We start from the raw sequence: 20,609 nt of genomic DNA on the forward strand, positions 1-20,609 counted from the left end.
TGGATTCAAATGTCCATGCGCTGACATAAATCAATGCTCCCCGGTGCTTATAACCAACCACATCTGAAGCTGCGAATTCACCTAATGTTCGCTGAGTGTGTTATCAGCTACAAAGAATACAAATAAAATGTTACCGAATTAAAAAATGAAGAACGAGAGAAAAGGGGCCTGCAGAGGCACGGCAGTGCACCGCCAGGCGGCGCCAGTGGGCGTCATCGCTGCTTCTTCTTTTTTTTCCCCCCCTTCTCCCCTTCACTCTTCTGACGTCAGCAACCTGCAACTGAGCGACTGAACCGAAGGAAGGACCGAGCCCCAACTACCGGAGGAACCGGGAGGCAGTAGCGTCCACAGCAACAGAGCGAGTCCCGCCCGCCCGCCCGCCCGCCCCGGAGGAGCCCAGACCAGGAGGAAGGTCCGCCGCGAGCCGCCGTGTGAGGAACCAAGCGATGCCTGCGCCGCGCACCGCCGCCCAGTAACACGAACCACCACCGACGACGCGCGGAGGAGGAGGAGGAGAAGAAGAAGAAGAAGAGAACCGTTACCGAGATTTACCGACAGAGGAAAGAAGAGGAGAATCGAGACGGACCGACCGAGACCACGTCCTGACAAACCGACCAGAGCCCGAGCTGCGGAGGCTTCGACGTCGGCGGCGTGTCTGTTCGACGCGGGCGGATCAAACGCGAGTGGACCCTCGATTTATTCAAATGCTGTAACGGCGCCGCGTCCCCGGTTCGAGACGGAGCGAGAGACGGAGGGAAATAAAACCGAGTCAGAAGAACAAGAAAGAAAGAAAGAGAGAAAGAGAGAGAGAGAGAAAAAAAAGGGATTTGGAGCGTTGGTGTGTTTTTTCACGAGTTTCCACTGAAAAAAAAGAAAGAGAAGAATCCCCCAGTTTCATTCTCATTTTTTTTTTCCTGTGTGGGTTTGCTCTTCCGACCTTCTGCCGTGGATCCTGTTACCAGCAACGCTTTCAAGCTGTGCTCTCTAACCATGGGATGTACTCTGAGCGCGGAGGAGAGGGCGGCTCTGGACCGGAGCAAGGCCATCGAGAAGAACCTGAAGGAGGACGGGCTCACCGCGGCCAAGGACGTGAAGCTGCTGCTGCTCGGTAAGACACGACACCCCGCCCGCCCCGCCCGGGCGGAGTCACCCCGGCACCAGGGGCCCCGTAGAGCCCCCAGGGTAGAGAAATGAAACGCTGCTGGTGCTGATGGTGTTGGATGAAAGGTGTGGTGCTGATGGGGATGGGGGTGGTGATGGGTGGGCGTTTGGTAGGAGATGGTCATCTCAGGGTTGAGGTTGGAACAAGAAAGACAAAAAAAACAAACAAACATGACATTTATCATAAGCTATAAACCATATGAGCCAAAACTCAAGCAAATGGGGCGCGAAGAGGAACTGTGTCTGTTTTTTTCGAATCTGATTGTGCTTTCTCAACACACCCCGCCTGCTTCCTATTACATCACTGTCAGGCAGCAGAGCTGCTGGTATCAGGACGGTGTCCAGTAGTGTGTGTGTGTGTGTGTGTGTGTGTGTGTGTGTGTGTGTGTGTGTGTGTGTGTGTGTGTGTGTGTGTGTGTGTGTGTGTGTGTGTGTGTGTGTGATCCATCAAATGTGATGCAGTTGTGCACACATCAATCAGGGCAATTTGACGCGGTTAAAAAGAAAAGAAAAGAAGAAATAAATAGGTGAAAGGAACCAGATCAGATCATGATAACTGCAGGATGGATGGATGCCGGGGAAATGGCAGTATGATGCAGCAAGGGGGGTGCAAGCACACAGACAGCGTTGGTCCATTGATTCTTCATGGGACATGATCTTGTACATTGTCTATTTTATTTGGATTTGGATTTCTAGGTTGAAAGATGGAGGGTGGAAGGGGGAGGGGGGGTGTGTGGAAAGAAAAAAAGGATGTTGAGGAATAAAGGGTGCAGCAACTTTCTGCATCTTTTTTTTCCTCTTCTTCTTTTTCTTAAATCTCCACCCCACTGCTGCTGTGATTATTCACTTCAGTTTGTGAGAGGCTGATGCTCCCTTTCTTTCTGTATATCTCTCTCTCTCCCACCCCCTCCTCCTCCTCCTCTCTCACTCTGTCTCCATCTTGCTGTCTTACACACACACACACACACACACACACACACACACACACACACACCCCCCCACCCTGTTTACATTGTCTTCTTGTCTTCTTATCCCCCAGGGGCTGGAGAGTCAGGGAAAAGCACCATCGTCAAACAGATGAAGTAAGTCTATTATAAGTCTAATAACCCTATAGTGTGTATGTGTGCCCCTCTGTCACTTTTTCTTTCCTTTTTTCTCTCTCACACACACACACACACACACACACACACACATGGGCGGACGGTGTGTCTGGCCATAACTGGACGATGGCCTGCAGCACCCTTAGTTTGGATGAATTCCCCAAGAATAAAAAGATTGTTGTCAACCCCGTAGCTCCCCTGACCTCAACCCAAACAGCGATTGGTCTCGCCCGACATGTGACCGACCACTCATCAATCTTTCAAACCTGGTTAAACAGCTGATGTTGCTTGTGTGAAAGGGGGGAAAAGATCTACCAAATTGGGTGTGGGGAGTGGCACACCGAACATAATGCAGATTCATTGATTTGCTGCGCTGCTGTGAATGCGTGGACATTGTTTGAACATGCTGCGACTTATATCAGACGAGCTGTCGTATACTTCTATAGATTCAATCCTTCCTCTAGCAGCGTTTACTGATCTTTGACATTGTTGCCTGCATTAGTCAAAAGATCCTAGGTGTGGCCGTGTCACCAGACCTCGCTGGTGATGACGCTGGAATGAAAAGAGTAATCCTCCAGATAAACTCAGAAACAAAGCATGTTACAATAAATTTAATCTCTTCTTAGTCATACTTGCACACTATCCATGTTAGTTATATCGATATATCTGGACAGTGGGGTATCTGTCGTTGATATTGCATCGTTTTTAGGACATGGACGCCCAAGGGTAGGGATAGGCAACTATTCTGAATCAAATTATCTCTTGCCAGGAGGTTGTGTTTTAACCCGGGCCCGTTTTGTTTGTTGGTTGGTTTGTCAGAAGGATTACCCCCAGAAATACTGAATGAATTTCCACGAAAATTGGTGGAAAATGGAGGATGGACCAACGTAAGAACCCATTAAGTTTTGGCGTGGATCCAGATATCCAGGATTTTTTTTATGGCACTTTATTTAACGTTGCAAGATAGAATCAGTGGGGTTCCTTTGGGGGTCATTTGCACAGACTTCCCAGGGAATAATTCATACATCTTGAGTTGTTGTTTTTATCTCCTAACAAATACCAAAATTATATCTGTTCCAATTTCTCAAATGTGAGGAAATTGAATATCTGTTGTTCTCCAGAAGAAGAAAAAAAAGAAAGATTGACTTATGGAACATCAGTTGCCATTGGCTGTTGCTGCTGTTGTCGCTGCTATAATACGATTATGTAAATAGCATGTAGCCTGTTGGCTGTGTCAGTGTCTGTGAAGGGGCCTGCTTACTAACCAGGGGGGTCAGCCCAATATAGCTCAGATGAAATACCACCACAGTACATCTGTAGCGACGGGGAACTCCTGGACCAGTCATGCTTAACAATGAATTTAGTGGCTTAATTGAAGCGGACTGATTTTTTATCTTCTTTTCTCGTACGCCGTCATTATGTGGACGTCAGTGTTTCCACGGGGATTTTTTTTTCCAGCTGCAGGGAGGGGGTGGAGGGGCACTTAGTACTTGGTGTACTTTAATAGTATCTTTGTATTAACTGTATCGCTGCAGTAATCCTGTGTTATACCAAGAGGAATTACTACAGATTAATATATATTACTAAACATAAACAGCGTACTCAAACAACCCCCCCACCAAACACACACACACACACACACACACACACACACACACACACACACACACACACACACACACACACACACACACACTGTCATTTTATCTTAATCCGGTTATGACATATGTTTTTTCTTCAATCTCCTCTGCTGCATCCTATTACAGACAGCACAGTGCGTTTTTAGGCGATAATTGGCTTTTGGCTGTGGACCTGATTCTGTTGGTCTTTCCTGTAGCCTGGGATCCAGACGAATTCTGGGAGCTCATTATGCTCATTTGCTCTGCCAGAATACAGGTCTGGATCCCCTCCGTTGGGAAGTGATATCTGCCCCCAGGTGAAAACTTGCCGGTCCAATCACAACCGATTATCTGATAATGGGCGGGGCTTATACCGCAACGCGGTGAAGAAGCGGCTTTTGTGAACGACCACGATGACCGCCGCTGATGGACGGGCATTTGACTTAAAGTACCAGATATTTAGGAAATTTCTCCCACAAAAAACGGGCAACAATCCTTCACGGACTTTGTGGAACCATCATCACAGACGTCTGCTCTCGTCTGTTGACACTTTTACGTCGCTCAGCAGACGTCACATGATTCGTCTGCGTCCGTCGGTGTCACCTCTTCGGAAATCGGAAATGAACCGACAGGTTCCCGACTAACACGCATTTGAGTATTAGTCTGACTACGCCGGGCTAGGTTGTTGTTTCCAGCAGCACAGCACGTTGTGCGCTCTGACTGGCCAGCTTTACCAGGGAGGTTCATTGAATATGTATTTATATTTGTACAGTTTAGTAAGCCATTGTATGTGCACATACATACAAATGCATGTTAAGAGGTGGCTGTGTTAGTCCATATAGCTAAAGATACTATAAGAGGGTTGTGGCTGTATACGATGACTGCTATTATATGAATTTTGCAGGATTTATTCATAGAAAAAGAGCCACTCTTTCTTTCACCTGGTTTACATCATGCTCACGTCTTTCAGTCATTCCCGCCTTCGTGTGTCTTGAATGGTTACAAGCTATTCTTGCTTATTCTTATGAGCAAGATGATGAAACTGGATGTGGGGAGACAGTCTGTTGATGTTTTCATGTACTCCACTTTGCATTCATATCTTGGCCCGGGGGAAATAGACGGCAAATTAATGCAATGTGCAACTGCAAAATTTCTCCTTAATAAAATGTGCTGACAGTGAATGATTCATAATGGCCGTTTTCAGAAACTTTTCATCAGTCAGACATTTTCAAAGTGCCAGATACTGTAAATACTTCAGGAGAGGAGAGCCACCACAAAAAAAAAACCTTTGAGCCATGCTATTTGAAGATGCACTCTTTTTCGATCACAGGGAATTCTAGTGTTTGTATATAGATATATTTTTCTTTTTAACAAAAAGCCTTTGATATTATAGAGAAGGGGGGAGCAGCTTGTCAAGTGCTGGACAGCGCCCTGCCAGGGGAAGCCTTTACATTCCTGCTCAGAGATGCCCAGCTATTTCCGGAAGCGCATCAGAGGAGTAGAAGGCCCTCACTTCGCTTCATTTCACAGTGCTTTGAGCATCTGGGGGCGTGCTCAAGTGACCAGTTGTGTGTGTGGCTGTGAGTCAGAGAGCGACGAGGGGAATTCGATTTAGATTTTATTGTGTGTCTATTGAGCTGCGACGTGTGACGCAGCAGCTGCGTGCATGTGATCTCAGCGAGTGGAAGTGCATCACCACTGCGTTCACGACAGAGGGAAAGTATTGCAACTATGCTCACCGTGTAGTCCTTTTCTAACCGCTCTTCAAGGAATTTTCTTCTCACTTGAGCGCTCACCTAAAGCAATTTACCAAAAGTGTCAAAAAACTCGCCTAGTCTTCTTCGAAACACAGATTATTGGTTTCTAAGATTGCGAAAGTGGCAGTTGTCAGGTTTCCACCCAAGTGCACTGGATTTTTTAACCACATATTCATGAAAACTGGCAAAGGAAAGGACACATTGTTTCCATGCATTTCCATCAGGCCAATATAAGGAGTTTGATCATTAAGATTGGTGACGCTTAATCTCCAGAAAGGCGCCATTATATAACTGCAGAAGAAGAGGGGCGCAACATTAACATGATGGAAGGCTTTGTGAGGAGGAGCATATTATATATTTTTCTTGTATGAATTCAAGGAACGCTGCCGTCTCCAGTCCACACATGCCTGATGTTTTTGTGTTTCCTGAGTTGGTTCAGTCAAAGTCTGAACTTTTCCAGAGGGCCCGACTGTTGCAAATGTCCTAAGATTTGGCCTGTGGACCGTTTCCAGAACCGTTTCCTGCCAGCCCCTTTTGTAAAAATTCCAGAAAATGTCTGAGTGAGCCCATGTGAGCGCGCCGCCAAAGTGCCAACCCTCAGCTGAATGTTCCAGAAAACGTTCCTGCGGCTATGGACACTTCTGACTCGGGACAATCTCCTGCTTCCTTTGTCAAATGTGGACGGCAAACTTCGGAAAAAATGTCCGGCCCCCGTCTCCCCAGAGTTCATATATCTGAAAACCGGCCCGTAGCTGGAGAGAAGTTAAAGTTGGGATTTCTGTACGTCGCCTTTTATTTGCTGAATCTGTTTTCGCACAACCACTTTGGCACCTCTCCCAACCTTTTTTTCCAATATTTCCCCGGTGTGTGAGGGAGAGCGAGCGAGCTACAGAGAGTGAGAGAGAGCGAGTGCTAGAGCGAGTGGATTACAGTTGTGCGTGGAGGAGTGAATCATCAAAGTGTGAAGCCACAGCACGGTGTCTTATAGGTCTACATTTGTAAAACAAGGTCGGGGGAGGAATGACGAATTGAAGAGGAAAATATATGACAGTGCAGAAAAAAAAGGGCCAAAAGAGTTGCTGCAAGAAAAAATGTACATGACTTGTACGTGTGTGTGTGTGTGTGTGTGTGTGTGTGTGTGTGTGTGTGTGTGTGTGTGTGTGTGTGTGTGTGTGTGTGTGTGTGTGTGTGTGTGTGTGTGTGTGTGTGTGTGTGTGTGTGTGTGTGTGTGTGTGTGTGTGTGTGTGTGTGTGCGTGCAGACTAGAGTGTGATATTTGGGCCATCAACCCCAGGGACGTGGTCATGTATGAACAACGTATCTTTATCTTGTGCATCGAGCTGGCTGTGCGTGTGCTTGTGTGTGTGTGTGTGCGCGTGCGCGTGAGACACCATCTGTTTATGAAGCCTGTGTGTGTTTAGACATGTGCAAAGGTTTCTCTCGCTGCCCAGCTGGCAAAACTGACCTCTCCAGCTGTGCTCACTGAGTGTGAGGAAAAAGATTTACAGTAATACTTTCTATATAGTTGAACTGAGGCACTGAGGAAGCCACAGAAACAGTCGGGGGGGAAAGATTGGATCTTAGGTGGGTTCGAGTGCAGCCCCCCTCCCTTCCCCATTTCAGTTGCCTCTGGGAGGGCAAACCCCAGCGCTGGACGTAGTCGTACCAGGAAAAGAATTATTCCTGGTTAACGAGCTCAAGCTATAACTAACTATAATGTGTCTAGAGCTGCAACAGTCAATCAATTAGTAATTAACTTCAATATTAATCACCAACTCTTTTGATAATCGATTAATTGGTTTTATGTAGTCAAAATTCTCTGATTTCAGCTTCTTATATATGGATTTTTTACTGGTTTCTTTGCTCCTCTATGACAATAAACTGAATATCTTGGGTTGGTGGAATGTTGGGGGGAACACAAGCGACATTTTATGGCTTGATCCATAATGATCGAGAAAATAATGGCCGGATTAATCAATAATGAAAATAGTAGTTAGTTGCAGCGCTAAATGTGTGACTAAACCATCAATATTACAAAAAGTGGAGTTAAAGTTTTTTTCATGTCCAATTCATAAAAAAAAACCAATATTCTGTAACTGTAAACTTTTCAATATTGTTTGTTGTTTACCTGCAATGCTAGCGACGTTTTTCATTTTGAGTTAATCGCATGAAGATTACAGGGGAGCAAGGGAGACTTCCTGTTAGAGACCAAGAACAATGAAACATTGAAACGGGCAAAAACACAAACATATGTGCCAACACAAGCTGGAAAAGACTCTCAGCTTGGAGAAGGAGTAAGAGGATAAATGATGGCATCTAGACTTATAGGGGTTCAAGTCAAACCTACTGTCGTGATTTAATACAGTAATAAGAAAAAAGTGTGTGAGCCCAATGACTCCGTTGACTGACTTTTTCTAAAGCACATGTGGTGTCCAGGTAGTTTCTCGCTCTCAATCATTAACAGAGTTCAACCCATATAAAACTTTATGAACTGTGAGCAGGAGACGTGACAGGTGCCGAATAGCAGCAATAGAGACGTCCCACACACTCACTCACACACATCAGGGCTGATCTGTACTTTAGTAACAGAATCAGTCATTTGTCTGAATCTAAAATGGTCAGGCTGTTTTTTTGGGGGGTTTTTTGCATTTTCCTTTGCTTCTTGGTTTCTGTGCGGTGGCAATTTCAGATTGTTGTTATGCAATTTGTGTGTCGCCGTCCTAGCATTTGGGCAAAGAAAAGTCGCTGCTCACGCGCGTGTGCGTGTGCGTATGTTTGATGCACAAAACTTCTCGTTCTCTTTCCTCCATCTTCATCTGTGTGGGTCTGTGCCTCGTTGACGTGATCAGAGGCGACTGGCCCGAAGGGAGAACAAACGCTGCCCGTCCCTCGCGACTGTACCGCTTCCCACAGGCTGTTTCCACCGTGTGTGTGTGTGTGTGTGTGTGTGTGTGTGTGTGTGTGTGTGTGTGTGTGTGTGTGTGTGTGTGTGTGTGTGTGTGTGTGTGTGTGTGTGTGTGTGTGAGAGAGAGTGTGTGTGTGTGATTCTGTAGAACAGGAGATAATTAGGTTTAAGCCTCAGATGAGGAGAATAAAAGGGGGAAGGGGAGGAGGACAGAGGAAAAAAAGGTGGTGGCGTTTAGTGCAGAAAGGCAGCGGGTGAGAGGGAGAGGGGAGCTATAGATGAGGGGAGGGGGAGACAGAGAGGGAGTTTTAATGAAGGGAAATAAGTGCCCAGTGTTTTGAAAGAAAGGAAGGAAGACAGAAAGAAAAGAGAACAGGGAGGTGGAAGAATATGCGGAGGGCTGAGGAGAGATGTGAAAATCCTCAGTGACAGCGAACACCCAGCCGAAGCAACCAGGGAGAAAAAATTCAATTCTTTTTTTGAAAAAGGGGCAACGTGATATGGGAGTGTGAAAAGAAAAAAAAAAATGGGAGAGGAGAGAAGTGGGTGAGCTAAGATAAGAGGAGAGCAGGAGGAGGAGGACGGAGTGCGAATGAGGCTGGGGAGGTAAGAGGAAGCGGGCGAAGCCATTTTGAGCAGAGAGAGAGAGAGATAGAGAGAGAGAGAGAGAGAGAGAGAGATTGGCAAGTGAAAGAAAACATGTTCTCACTTATTAAGCAAGTTGTAGAGGAAGCGACAAAGAGAGATGAGGACAGCGTTGCCAGGGACACGGTGCAAAGTGCGCTCCTCTGCTGGACTCTGGTCTCTGGTGATAATTATTAGCCTCCTTTACCCTGGGATGGTTCGACACCAGGAGAGAAAGCAGGGCTTAAAAAAAAGAAAGAGAGAGTGAAAGGAAGGTGGAGGAGGGAGGGAGGGGGGAGTTAAGAGGGGAACTCATGTTGGCGCCGACACAAGTGTTGCATGAAGAGACAGTCTGTAACTGGTCATCTGCAACAGTCTGTCAGCCAGATAGTGACCCGTCATTGGTTAAATATAGCCCTGGGGCGTGCTCATCACCGGGGTGATTTGATTGGCTGCAAGAAAAACAGCGCGGCATCATGATAGCTTAGTTTGCATAGCGTGCATGTGCTCGCCAGCACGTCCGAGCAGCTTTCTCTTTCTCTCTCTCTCTGTGCGTGTGTGCGTGTGTGTGTGCGTGTGTCGTTTGCATTTTGTAAGTAATAAGCTGGATGACTTAAAGTGGTGTACTGGTTTACAGGGTGCACCATGGCATAAAAATGGATGGTTGCACATTTGCTTATTAACCTTATTGAAATAAGTGCAACCGATGGTGATTCTTGTCTGGGCATCTCTTTTCCCTCTTGACTGCTCCAAGAAGATGTTTCGTTTTGTCCACAAACCAAATATATTCAGTCTACTTTCATAGAGGAGCAAAGAAACCAGAAAAATTTCATATTAAAGAAGCTGAAATCAGAGAATCTTGACTTTTTTCCCCATAACTACTTGCTACTAATGACTTAAGGGATTATCAAAATAGTTGGCGATTATTTTGGTAGTCAATTACTAATCGATTAATGGATTCACTGTTGCAGCTCTAACATATGTTTATTTTTGTTTACATATGGCTTATAAATGGAAAATAGACGAGCTAGCAGGACATCGGTCACCCAGGCATCACATTACATAATCATGTAACATGATCGAATGGTAAAGTATTGGATGAATACGACTGATGCATCGACACACACGCACCATTTTGAGTTTGTAGCCGACTGGACAAAAGCTAACTGTAAATTACTTCCTCATCATGTGTTGTTTTTTAAAAAAAAAAAATCATTCTCTGCAAAGAATGAACTAGAAAAAATACTTCCGTTAAGTATCTGGACATTGTACGTGCCACTGTGCCTGTCGCCTGCTTTAATGCCACTCACTTACTCTCTTCAGTCCAAACCATGTCCGCTTTCTCTTTCTCTCTGTCCTGGTCTGTACAGTTATAAGAGTCCAGGTCAGTATGAGTGTGTGTGTGTGTGTGTGTGTGTGTGACTGTGTTTGACTCTGTGTGTGTGTGCGCGCTAATCAGGGCGTCTTAAAAAACAAAGGTCTTTTGTGGGAGGAAATTTTCTGTGTTTGCCAGTGTACGTGTTATAGACAACTGAGAGTGATTTTTTTTTGTCTTTGCTTTTGTCTTTGTGCATATGTAGATGTGAGTGAGTGTTTTGTGTGTGAGTGTTGTGTGTGTGTGTGTGTGTGTGTGTGTGTGTGTGTGAGAGTGTGTGAGACCTTTTTGGCAGATTTCATGTCAGTTCACCACACTGCAGGACAATGGATTCTTGTTACAGTGGCCGCGCTCAGCTGATGGAGAGTCAGCTGATGGGGGACTGTGGCGGAGTCTGTAGCTGGAGGAGTGTGTGTTGCAATGCTGTGTTTTTTATCACACCTCAGTGTGTACGGAAGTGTTATACAATCTGTTTTTTGTGATTTCCCCTTTCTTTAGGTGACTCTGCTGTTTTTCCAAGTTTATTTTGGGGCAGTGCCGATTTAAACTCATGATAAGAATTTCAGCAGCTGAATTTGTAAAATGGAAGGTGTTTCTGCTGTAATTTAAATATCACATTGAGATTAAATCAATTTGAACATCTTCGTCTGTCGTATTCCCTCCAACAACCACCATGTTCATCAATCTAGTAGAGACTAAAGTTGCCTGTGACAGAGCAAACGTTGCCTCAGTCAGGCTACGATACCGATGTTATCCGCTGCTCCTGGAAACAATTCATTCCCATAATTGCGCCGACAACTGGAAATGCAGACCAAGAGTCACCGTTTCTTTTCCATCCCTTTGTGCTTGCAAAGCTTAAATGACATCTCCTCTAAATAGTTTCCACTTGTTTTCATTACTAATACTTGTTTATGGCTGTTGAGTGTTCTGAATTACACAAATGTAATTTGCGTAATTACATTTTGCTTTGGACATATTTGCTGTATTCTCCTTTCAGTGTGCTGCCAGCAAAGATTACATAACATGACAATTTTAATACAAGCTAGATTTTTAGGTTTCCTTTAGATGTAGTGGACAGTGAATGGCCTAGATTCAATGGAAAGTTGCAAGAAACTCCCAAGAAAAAGCCAAACAGTAAGCTGTACAGTCAGAGAACTTATGAAGGAAACTACCTCACTGTGGGTAACTGTAGCTGGCTGGAGGAAAACAGTGGCGCTCATAGCTTTTTTCCGCTTCTTTAAATTATTATTTTGACAGCATATATTTTACAGAAGTTAAAGATGTCAAAATTCAACCTGATATGTTGCACAGAACAGCTAAAACGTAGTGTCGTGACCGGATGAGGCGGCAGGCGGATATTGCGTGGCCTTGAATGTCTGCAGCGGTGTCGTTGTGATCCAGCCGACAACAATGTGAGGCAGATATTTAAATTTTATTCACTCATGAGTAACCGCAATAGGGCTGAGCATCCATCAAGTTTGAGGGCCTTTGCACATCAACGGTGACGCAAATGAACAGCAAAAAATTGCCTATAATTCAGATTTTGGCTTGTTTTTTTCCGCATCAAAATATTCATCCAATTAATTATATTTTTATTAATCACAAGTCTTCAGTGCAACGTTCTGGGTGTGGCTCTTTGTGCAGCTCCTGTTATCTAGCCGTTAATTGGGCGACGGCTGTGACACTGCACTCTCGGCAACTGTCACGCCAGGCTTTGCCAGGTGAGCACCTGTGTGTGTGTGTGTGTGTGTGTGTGTGTGTGTGTGTGTGTGTGTGTGTGTGTGTGTGTGTGTGTGTGTGTGTGTGTGTGTGTGTGTGTGTGTGTGTGTGTGTGTGAGAGAGAGATTGTGCTTCCCTGTACAAATCAGTCACTGGGAAAGGGATCAACACTGCTTTTTTAAAATTCATTGATGATTGCAAATGGAAACAGGAAAGGAAGCAGGAGGAGAGGAATTAAAAAAAAAAAAAGGCAAAATAAATGATTAGGAACGAGGAGTGAGAGGGGAGGAAAGAGAGCGATCGACCGAATGAGTGAGTGGAAGAGACTGACGGAGAACAAGTGTGATGTGTTGGGTAAAAAATGTACAGAGAGATGAAAGAGGACCTGGCAGAGGGGAGAGGCAGATAGAGATAACATGTGACAGTGAAACAGAGAGATAATGGCAGACAGATTTAATGAGGTCTTCCTAGATGTAATACTGGACTGTAATTATTCTGCTCCCTTGTCTGCCTGGATTTATACGACTGTGCATGTGTGTGTGTGTGTGTGTGTGTGTGTATGTCTGTGTGTGTGTCTGTGTGCGCAGCTCCTAACATCCCAGCTGAACCTGAGTGAAGTGTCCCTTGGCACGAGAACTCTCCATCGGCACATGACCGAACCTGGAGCCAAGACGACTCCTCCCCAGAGGAGGGAGGGGGGGTCAGACATCTTTAGCGAGGGAGGAAACTCCTAATCTACCTGTCACTGTGATAATACTGCGGCTTTACATTTTAAACGGGCGTCGAGTAGCAGGTGCACAGAAGTCAAAGACATGAGCTCTTTGGGAGTTTTTTATTTATTTATTTATTTTTTGCCATACTAGTAATTCTAAATGCTAATAATTACAAATCTATCTGTGAAGATTCTGAGTCATCCAGGTCACGGTTATCCAAGAGGAGTTGGTCGGGACTCAATCGAGCTTGCAGCTTTCTCGTCTACACTGCACTTCCTTTACCCTGAGCAATACACCGGCAGTGACATTGGTGTGTGCCCTTCTTGCTCCTATAGGGTGTTACGAGTAAAAAAAGACCCCAAACATTGGCAAGGTAAAGATTTTTTGATGTGATATATAAAGGCGAACCCCCCCTAACCCTAAGGGTAAATTGTCCGGGTGCCTCACTGCCCTTGCGGTGTAGCTCAGCCTTTTTCTCCATGTCAAATAACATCCAAAAGAGTCACGCACAGTCCACGCTGCACATCAACAATACAACCGGCCAAATTTTGACTGGATGAGCGGTTGTCAAGAAAAAACAAAATACAGCCCGACAGACAGAGATTCCTCCATTTATCGTTAGGCACAGTGAGCAGGGTTTTTTTTATAATGAGGACATTGAGGAATATAATGCACTTATCACCCCTCATATATCTTCTGATCATCTAACTGTTGCAATATTTAGTATCTAGAGTGGAGCAGAGGCCTCATTGGACATAAGTCATGTGCTTGTGTTGTTATCGCAAAGAGAAACCATCTTGTCCATGTCGGATTTTCCAGTTGTTTTTGAATGTTTCAGCGTCACACACGTCAGTAGTATTCATCAACAATATCCGTCTTAAATTTCATGTAAATCCGTCCAGCAATCGGTGGATTGTGCGACCGACTGACGACTGTCACGGCTGACAAAATTGATGAGCTGAGACTGTGTGTGTGTGTGTGTGTGTGTGTGTGTGTGTGTGTGTGTGTGTGTGTGTGTGTGTGTGTGTGTGTGTGTGTGTGTGTGTGTGTGTGTGTGTGTGTGTGTGTGTGTGTGTGTGTGCGTGCGTGCGTGCGTGCGTGCGTGCGTGCGTGCGTGCGTGCGTGCGTGCGTGCGTGCGTGCGTGCGTGTGCGTGTGTGCGCGCGCACCCTCAGGATGCTGCTGCTTGACCTAAAGGTGTGATGGCAAGTGAGTGGAGCCAGATGACATAGCAGCTGATGCCTCCATTTCACTTAGTGTGTGTGTGTTTGTGTGTGTAGGAGTTACTGACACCCTCAGTTATTTATAGCTTATTTTTCCTGATTATCTCCCTCTTCTTTCATGCTCTCTTTCGTACCCATTATCAGCCATCACATTGTTATCCCTCTCTTTCTACTTCAACCTCCGACACTCACACACACACACATGCTGCGTTAGTAACTCCAACACCAGCGGTGCTGACAGGAGTTGGTCAGTGCACACTTTATCACGACTAAGAGCGCTGTCGACAAAAACCACCAAGTACATGCATGCACAGCATATCAATGACTCAAGAACTCATCCCAGGGTGTGTGTTTGTGTCGGAACAAACAGTGGTAGCTAGCAACAATGCAAAACAAAGATAAAGACCTAATTGCACAGTGCAGTGTGTAGTCTTTGTGTTCACATGAGTGGGTGTGAGGATAAAAATATGAGTGTGGGGGATAATGGCAGACAGGAACAAGAGAGGCCAGCGTGTTGTTTGATAACTAACTTAACTAAGTATGTGTATTCTTTGCTATAAACTGGATAAAATGGAAGTGCCACAGTTTTTTTTTCCTGTCAATATGTCTACAGGAGACTAAAAGTGACTTTCACATTAAAGGGGCCCAGCTGGAGACACATCATTTCAGTGAGGGTTGCCATTTTGTGAACTGAAACGATATCAAATATAATGGCATTGTGTGTTTGTCCTTGGAGTGTAGAAAATCTGGCCTTGTATATGTTGCCGAGGGGAGAGTTTTTTAAAGGTCGGTCTGATTCTCACCAGGTCCCACAGGAACCGGTACCAGAAGAGTGGTTGTCATTACTTAATTGCCTATAAGCTGTCCAGCTGTTTTCGGGGGGAGGGGGTAGGGGGGCATTACTCTCAGACTGATGCTAAGATCTGCTGATGTGGACATTGTTTTTCTCCTACATTGCAGTGCTTAAAGGAAGCCGCAAGCAGGTTTTTCCTCTCTGTACTGTGTTCACACAGGTAAAATGACCAATTATAGCAATCCCAGACAGTATGAGTACTCAATGCGGCCATTTAAAAAAAATATGCCATTGGTGGACTCTTATTTTCCCTCAATGCTCAGAACCACCATCTTGTTTTGTTTTTTCACAGACAAAAAACACAATTGATTCCTATTATCAGCAGAAGTTGAGTCTTATCACGTGGCGACTTATCATGAGACAGACGAGACAAAGGCAGAGGATTTTGTGTCAAAGCAAAAAAATCAAAAAAACATCTCCTATATGGCATTATGTCGGATTTAAACCATATGCCAAAATGGAACCTGCTAACATCAATCAGGGCGTTCTCTGAACTTTGTCTGTTGAAGATGGCAGCAGCTGGAAGCAACACTTGAAAATGACACACACACGCACACACACCTTCAAGCGCACCACAGGATAGAGACGGCCCGCAGCGAAATCGAAAGTTATGCTCTACAGATATTGATCCGACACGTCTTTTTTATTTGTCGTATAAAAAAAAAAGTGCAATGTCACCTGTAACACTAGTGTTGTGAATAAGTTCATAACCCAGCGAGGAAAAGGCCACACCATAGCATCTCTAGGGACAATCCAAAGATGCAATTCGCTAGATGTCCCAAGCACACACACACACACACACACACACACACACACACACACACACACACATCCATCCACTCATCTTCCAGAAATATTGAGTAACTGCCTCTCAGATCATAAGCAGCAAACTTCAAAGAGAAAAGAGTGGAGCACACGAGTGTGGCACCTGCACATCGGCTCTGGTATCTTTTTATCAGAAAGGTTTAAACACCTGCTTTCTCTCTTCTACCCAGTGACACATGTTCACCTATCCAGGTAAAAAAAATAAATATATATGTGATATTCAGCGCACACACTCTTTCTTTCCAGATCTTATCTCTATTGAGCGTTCTGTTGCTAGGAGAAAAGGGGCAGGCCAGGTTATGCTCAAAGCTGGAGGCACGCAACGCAGCTATGATATCAATTTGTTATTCTTATTTTGATTCTTAATTTACTTAATATCCTGCATAATGCATAATATATCTTTTTGTCTCTTCTCATCAAATTGCAAAAATGTAATATATTTTTTAAGAGAAAATGAACGCTTATTATTTACTTTATTAGTCCCTGTTTTATTTAAATACCTAAATGATCAATACCCTAGTGTATTTATGCCTTTTGTTATTGACAGGTTGTTTTTTTTTCTCCCATGTACACCTGCAATCCTTAAATTATGAAGAAAGTAAATAAATATATAAATAGATTATACATACTGTATGTTATAACTTCCTGTAGTGTACAATTAAAGGCTGCTTATCAGTCAGTGCGCAAATGAACGCCGTCCTAGTTATGCAGATCTTTTCATACTTTCACTGTGCCCGAGGCAACAGGGTTCATATGTGGTACACGCCACATGGGTTGGTTGAGCATGTGCGAGCCAACTGTCAGTTTAACCCCCAAACGCACCTGCTGCATCACGATTCAGCTGGGATGTGCTGCACATGTTAACATGAGCAATTGAGACTTTGAGAGAAACTGAGAAAAACAGATAAACTATCAAAATATCAAATGGTCCAATGAATGACCGAACACGTGCTATTCGGCCTCCAAAATGGCCGCCATAAAAACGCTATTGTGGAATAATATCGTGGTTAAATCGCCCATATGCCCGTCGCTCTGTCCATCTGTCTGGCTCGGTGTGAAACTAAACTATGTTTCAGGTCACCGTGCAGATTTTGCCAAAGCTACGGGGAATTGCACAGGCACAGGCACACACACACACACACACACACACACACACACACACACACACACACACAGTGCAGGTCTCTCTTTGCTGACAGAAGGGCTTGGAGTGTGGATAATGAGAAAAGGTCCTCTTGCATGGAAGCTCACGTCAGCGAGCCAGTCAGCCCAACACACACACACACACACACACACACACACACCCACGGAACGCTGTCTTTAGCCGTGACACACCTCTTACAACATTTGCCACAACACTGATCTGAAATCTTTGCTCGATCAAATGAATCCTCTTTTTTTTCTGTACTCTCTCAATAACGTAGATGTTCTTCACTTCTTGCCTGGTCTCTCTCCTGGTTAATAAGGTCAATGTGAAGACAGTGATGATTCTGCAGTTTTTTGTCCATCAATGCCCAACTTGGATTACTACTTGGAACTAGTAAAGGAACATATAGAACATTTAAAATCCCTCCAGGTTTGGAAATGATCTCTCCTAAATATGTATTTAGCTGTTCTTAGTCTGGTGTTTCCGTTCTGCATTAAAGCAACGCAGCGAAACACTAAGTTAGTGACTCTGTATGTTATTATGAGGAGTGTAAAAACAAACTCTGGCTCATTGTGGGTGGGACAGAATAGACTATGGTGGGCCACCACAGTGTAGGTAATGGAAACACTGACAACAGCCTTATTTTATGAAAAATTGCACACAGATGTTATTGTCATTTGCGGAGAGCAGATATCCCATGTCTTCTCGTGTTAGAAGAAAGTGCAGGGGTCCCTGGTGTCTTTTTCAGTTTAGCATTTCATGTTGCTGTGAAAACAAACATCAACTTTTCACTAATCCCACAAAAACTGAAACACGGAGACTTGTCCTCCTCTCGAATTACACCCCGTAGGTCGCTGACCATATAGTTCTGTTTCATTGTCAGGCAACCTCTAGCGTCTGAAGTAACTCTGGGAGAAGTGGAAGGAGGAAGTCAGGCGACGCAGTGCAAGGAGCTGAGTAAGAAGTCTGTGTGTCAGGAGGAGGTCGGGGTGGATGGCTGGACAGGCCAACACAACACAAGACTTTCGCTCAGGAGATCCAATTCTCCTAATTGGAAGCTTGTCCTCATTTCACCTCAGTGGTGAAAGGAAAGATGGAAGGAACAGTGTCAGGTTGGCAGGTCATTAAACCTGAGTGAAGACTAAGAGTCAGGGTAGAACATTTAGAGCTGCAAAGAATGTCGATATCTGTTTTTTTTTGTTTTTTTTGCTGTTGCCGTGACGCAGTATATATCCATGCACAGTCATACTTCCGCCCTTTTCGGAACTTTTATTGGACATGTTAGAAGCTGACGTACACGTCACGTTGACAATTTATACGTCCTAGTTCCAGTGTATAGATCTGTCCTTTGGCCCTCTCTGTGAAAGTCACTGATGTAAATAGAAGCCTGGTGTATTTATATGGGCCTGGCAGGCTGCCTGATTGATCTTGAAACATTACACTCCTGGACCGTGCTGTCCTCAAGACCAAATGTACACACACACACACGTACACACACACACACACACACGCTCAGAAAAACGCACATACAGATATTTAGTAGTGCATAGTTTTTCTGTTGTGAAGACACACAAGTGGAAAGACTGAGATCAGATGTGTATTAACTACACTGTCTGCATGCTGACTGCACAGCTGCTGAGGTGTTATGGAGGCGTGTGTGTGTGTGTGTGTGTTTGTGTGTGTGTTCTTTTGCATGTATGAGAAGAACAGATGCCAATTACAATGTGTGAACTGAAATGCCACTGAACTATTTGAAAATATCATCTTGTTGCTTTGTAATTTCAACCATTATATACGTTAGATGATAAAGATGCCACTCGGTGCTGCCTCTGTGGTCGGCACATTCACCGTTTTCTGTGGAGACATCTATTTCGCTTCATCAAAAGTATTTGTAATCGTGATCGAGAAGCACATAACCTGTTGTAGAAACGACAAATTGTCATTTTCGATCTTTGTTTTTTGTACTGAATAAACAACGTTAACGAGTAGGCTTTAGCATACGTTTAGTGTTTGGGCCATATTGAAGAAGAAAAATAAGTTATTTTGAGAATAATGTTGTAAAAGCACCAAAATAAAGTTGTTAATTAAGTCAAAAAAATTCACACTATTGCGAGAAAATGTTGAAATTTAATGAAATAATTTTTTCCCTTTGGAAAACAGCCATTTTAACTTAATCTCGTAATGTCATGAAGTTTGTTATCTTAATATTGCCACTGTATTCTATTTACTATTTACATAATTACTATTATGACCTTTCTCTGGGATTCTCACGTTTTTTCCCCTAATACTCAGTCATATTTTAGAGATGGTGGTGGGCAGATTCTTTTTTTCCCTTTGGAAAGAGCCACGTCCGCTGTTTTCCCCGTGTTCCTCGTGTTTGTGCTAAGCTAAGCTAGCTGCCTGCTCGCTCGAGCAACATTTGCTCTGCAGACGTTCCAGTGGCATTGATATTCTCTTCCACCAGCTACAAATAGTATTTCCCAAAATATCAGCGTATTCCTTTAATCCAGCTGTCACGCATCAGACTTCGCCATCATTGCATTTCTTTGAGTGTGTCTTGAATTAATCGATTAGGTGCCCATGGTTCTGATCTGTGTTGTTTAAAGTTGGTCTTTGTGACTCCTGAAAGGCCAAAAACAAGAAGATTTATTTTTAAACTGCTCTCAGGCTCAGCAGTGCTGCACATGTGGGGCTGCCACAATGGCTGCATTTGTTCTTCAGTTTTCCCCCCCAAGTTTTTTTAGTTTAATGTTGGTTCGTCATTCCTGGGCAGCCTCTGTGCCGGGATCTGATCTCTGTGGTCTTGGAATAAACCGTATGCTTCTTCTGAGTTACTCTTGGATCCCAAACCACTCTGTAAATTTCAGTTTTTCGCAAGACTCTGGATTTTTCTTCTTGGCTCAATGTTCAAAATAAAGCTGGGTGTCAAAAGTTATCTGGCTTGTTTCTAGATCGGCTGCCCGGCTCACATATGTTAGCCAGGCAAGTAGAACAGTTTTTTTTTTCACCGTAGAGATCAGTGGGTGTTGTGGCCATCGGCAAATCTTTGGGCCGTGTCAGGAGGATTCAGGAGGCCAGCGCAACAATAATAGGCATTTATGCCAGGGGATAGTGATGAACATGACCAGACAGGTCGTTTTGTTCAAGCAGTTTAGTACGACTTAGCAGACCTCTAGCGGTCCTTATGTACGCGGCCCCTAAAGGTCAGCGGTGGACCTGGTAAGTCTGTCAAGTTTGTGTATTTAAATGTTGCTTTTGCTTATATTCTGTAAAGTGATCGTGCTGATTCTCTGCCATGTCACCCTAACCATCACCGCAACCTATACAACATCATCAACCATACGTTGGTAAAGCAAACAAAGCCCCGTGATGCACTGAGGCGAGACGCATTAGTTGCGTACCTTCTGTCACCAGTAGAGGCGCTATTGTTTTTACCACGTACGACATGCTGTGATACAGTAGCTACAGGGCCAGACGAATGCACGGTACGTGTGACAGAGATGGGTGTTGCTATTTTAAGTTGTGATTTCAAGACGGAGCCGGGTTTGATCTTTAGTCGGCAGCCGCTGTTCACCCAGATTAATTAATGT

General features: G+C 44.4%; 1 protein-coding gene across 3 annotated transcripts in view; it reads left to right on the forward strand.

Annotated features, from left to right (window-relative positions):
• The first annotated feature begins 287 nt into the window (after positions 1–287).
• Positions 288–20,609, forward strand: part of LOC118315465 (guanine nucleotide-binding protein G(o) subunit alpha) — an 80,990-nt gene continuing 60,668 nt past the window's right edge. The window contains exons 1-2 of one of the 3 annotated variants that reach the window (XM_035642756.2): positions 288–1,108; positions 2,201–2,243. In XM_035642756.2, coding sequence (XP_035498649.1) covers positions 991–1,108; positions 2,201–2,243 — 161 coding nt within the window. In that variant the 5' untranslated portion in view covers positions 288–990. The remainder of the gene's footprint in view (positions 1,109–2,200; positions 2,244–20,609) is intronic. The other 2 variants (XM_035642755.2, XM_035642754.2) reach the window with 2 other exon arrangements.

The sequence above is a fragment of the Scophthalmus maximus genome, chromosome 7, assembly GCF_022379125.1.
Source record: "Scophthalmus maximus strain ysfricsl-2021 chromosome 7, ASM2237912v1, whole genome shotgun sequence".
Classification (NCBI taxonomy): domain Eukaryota; kingdom Metazoa; phylum Chordata; class Actinopteri; order Pleuronectiformes; family Scophthalmidae; genus Scophthalmus; species Scophthalmus maximus.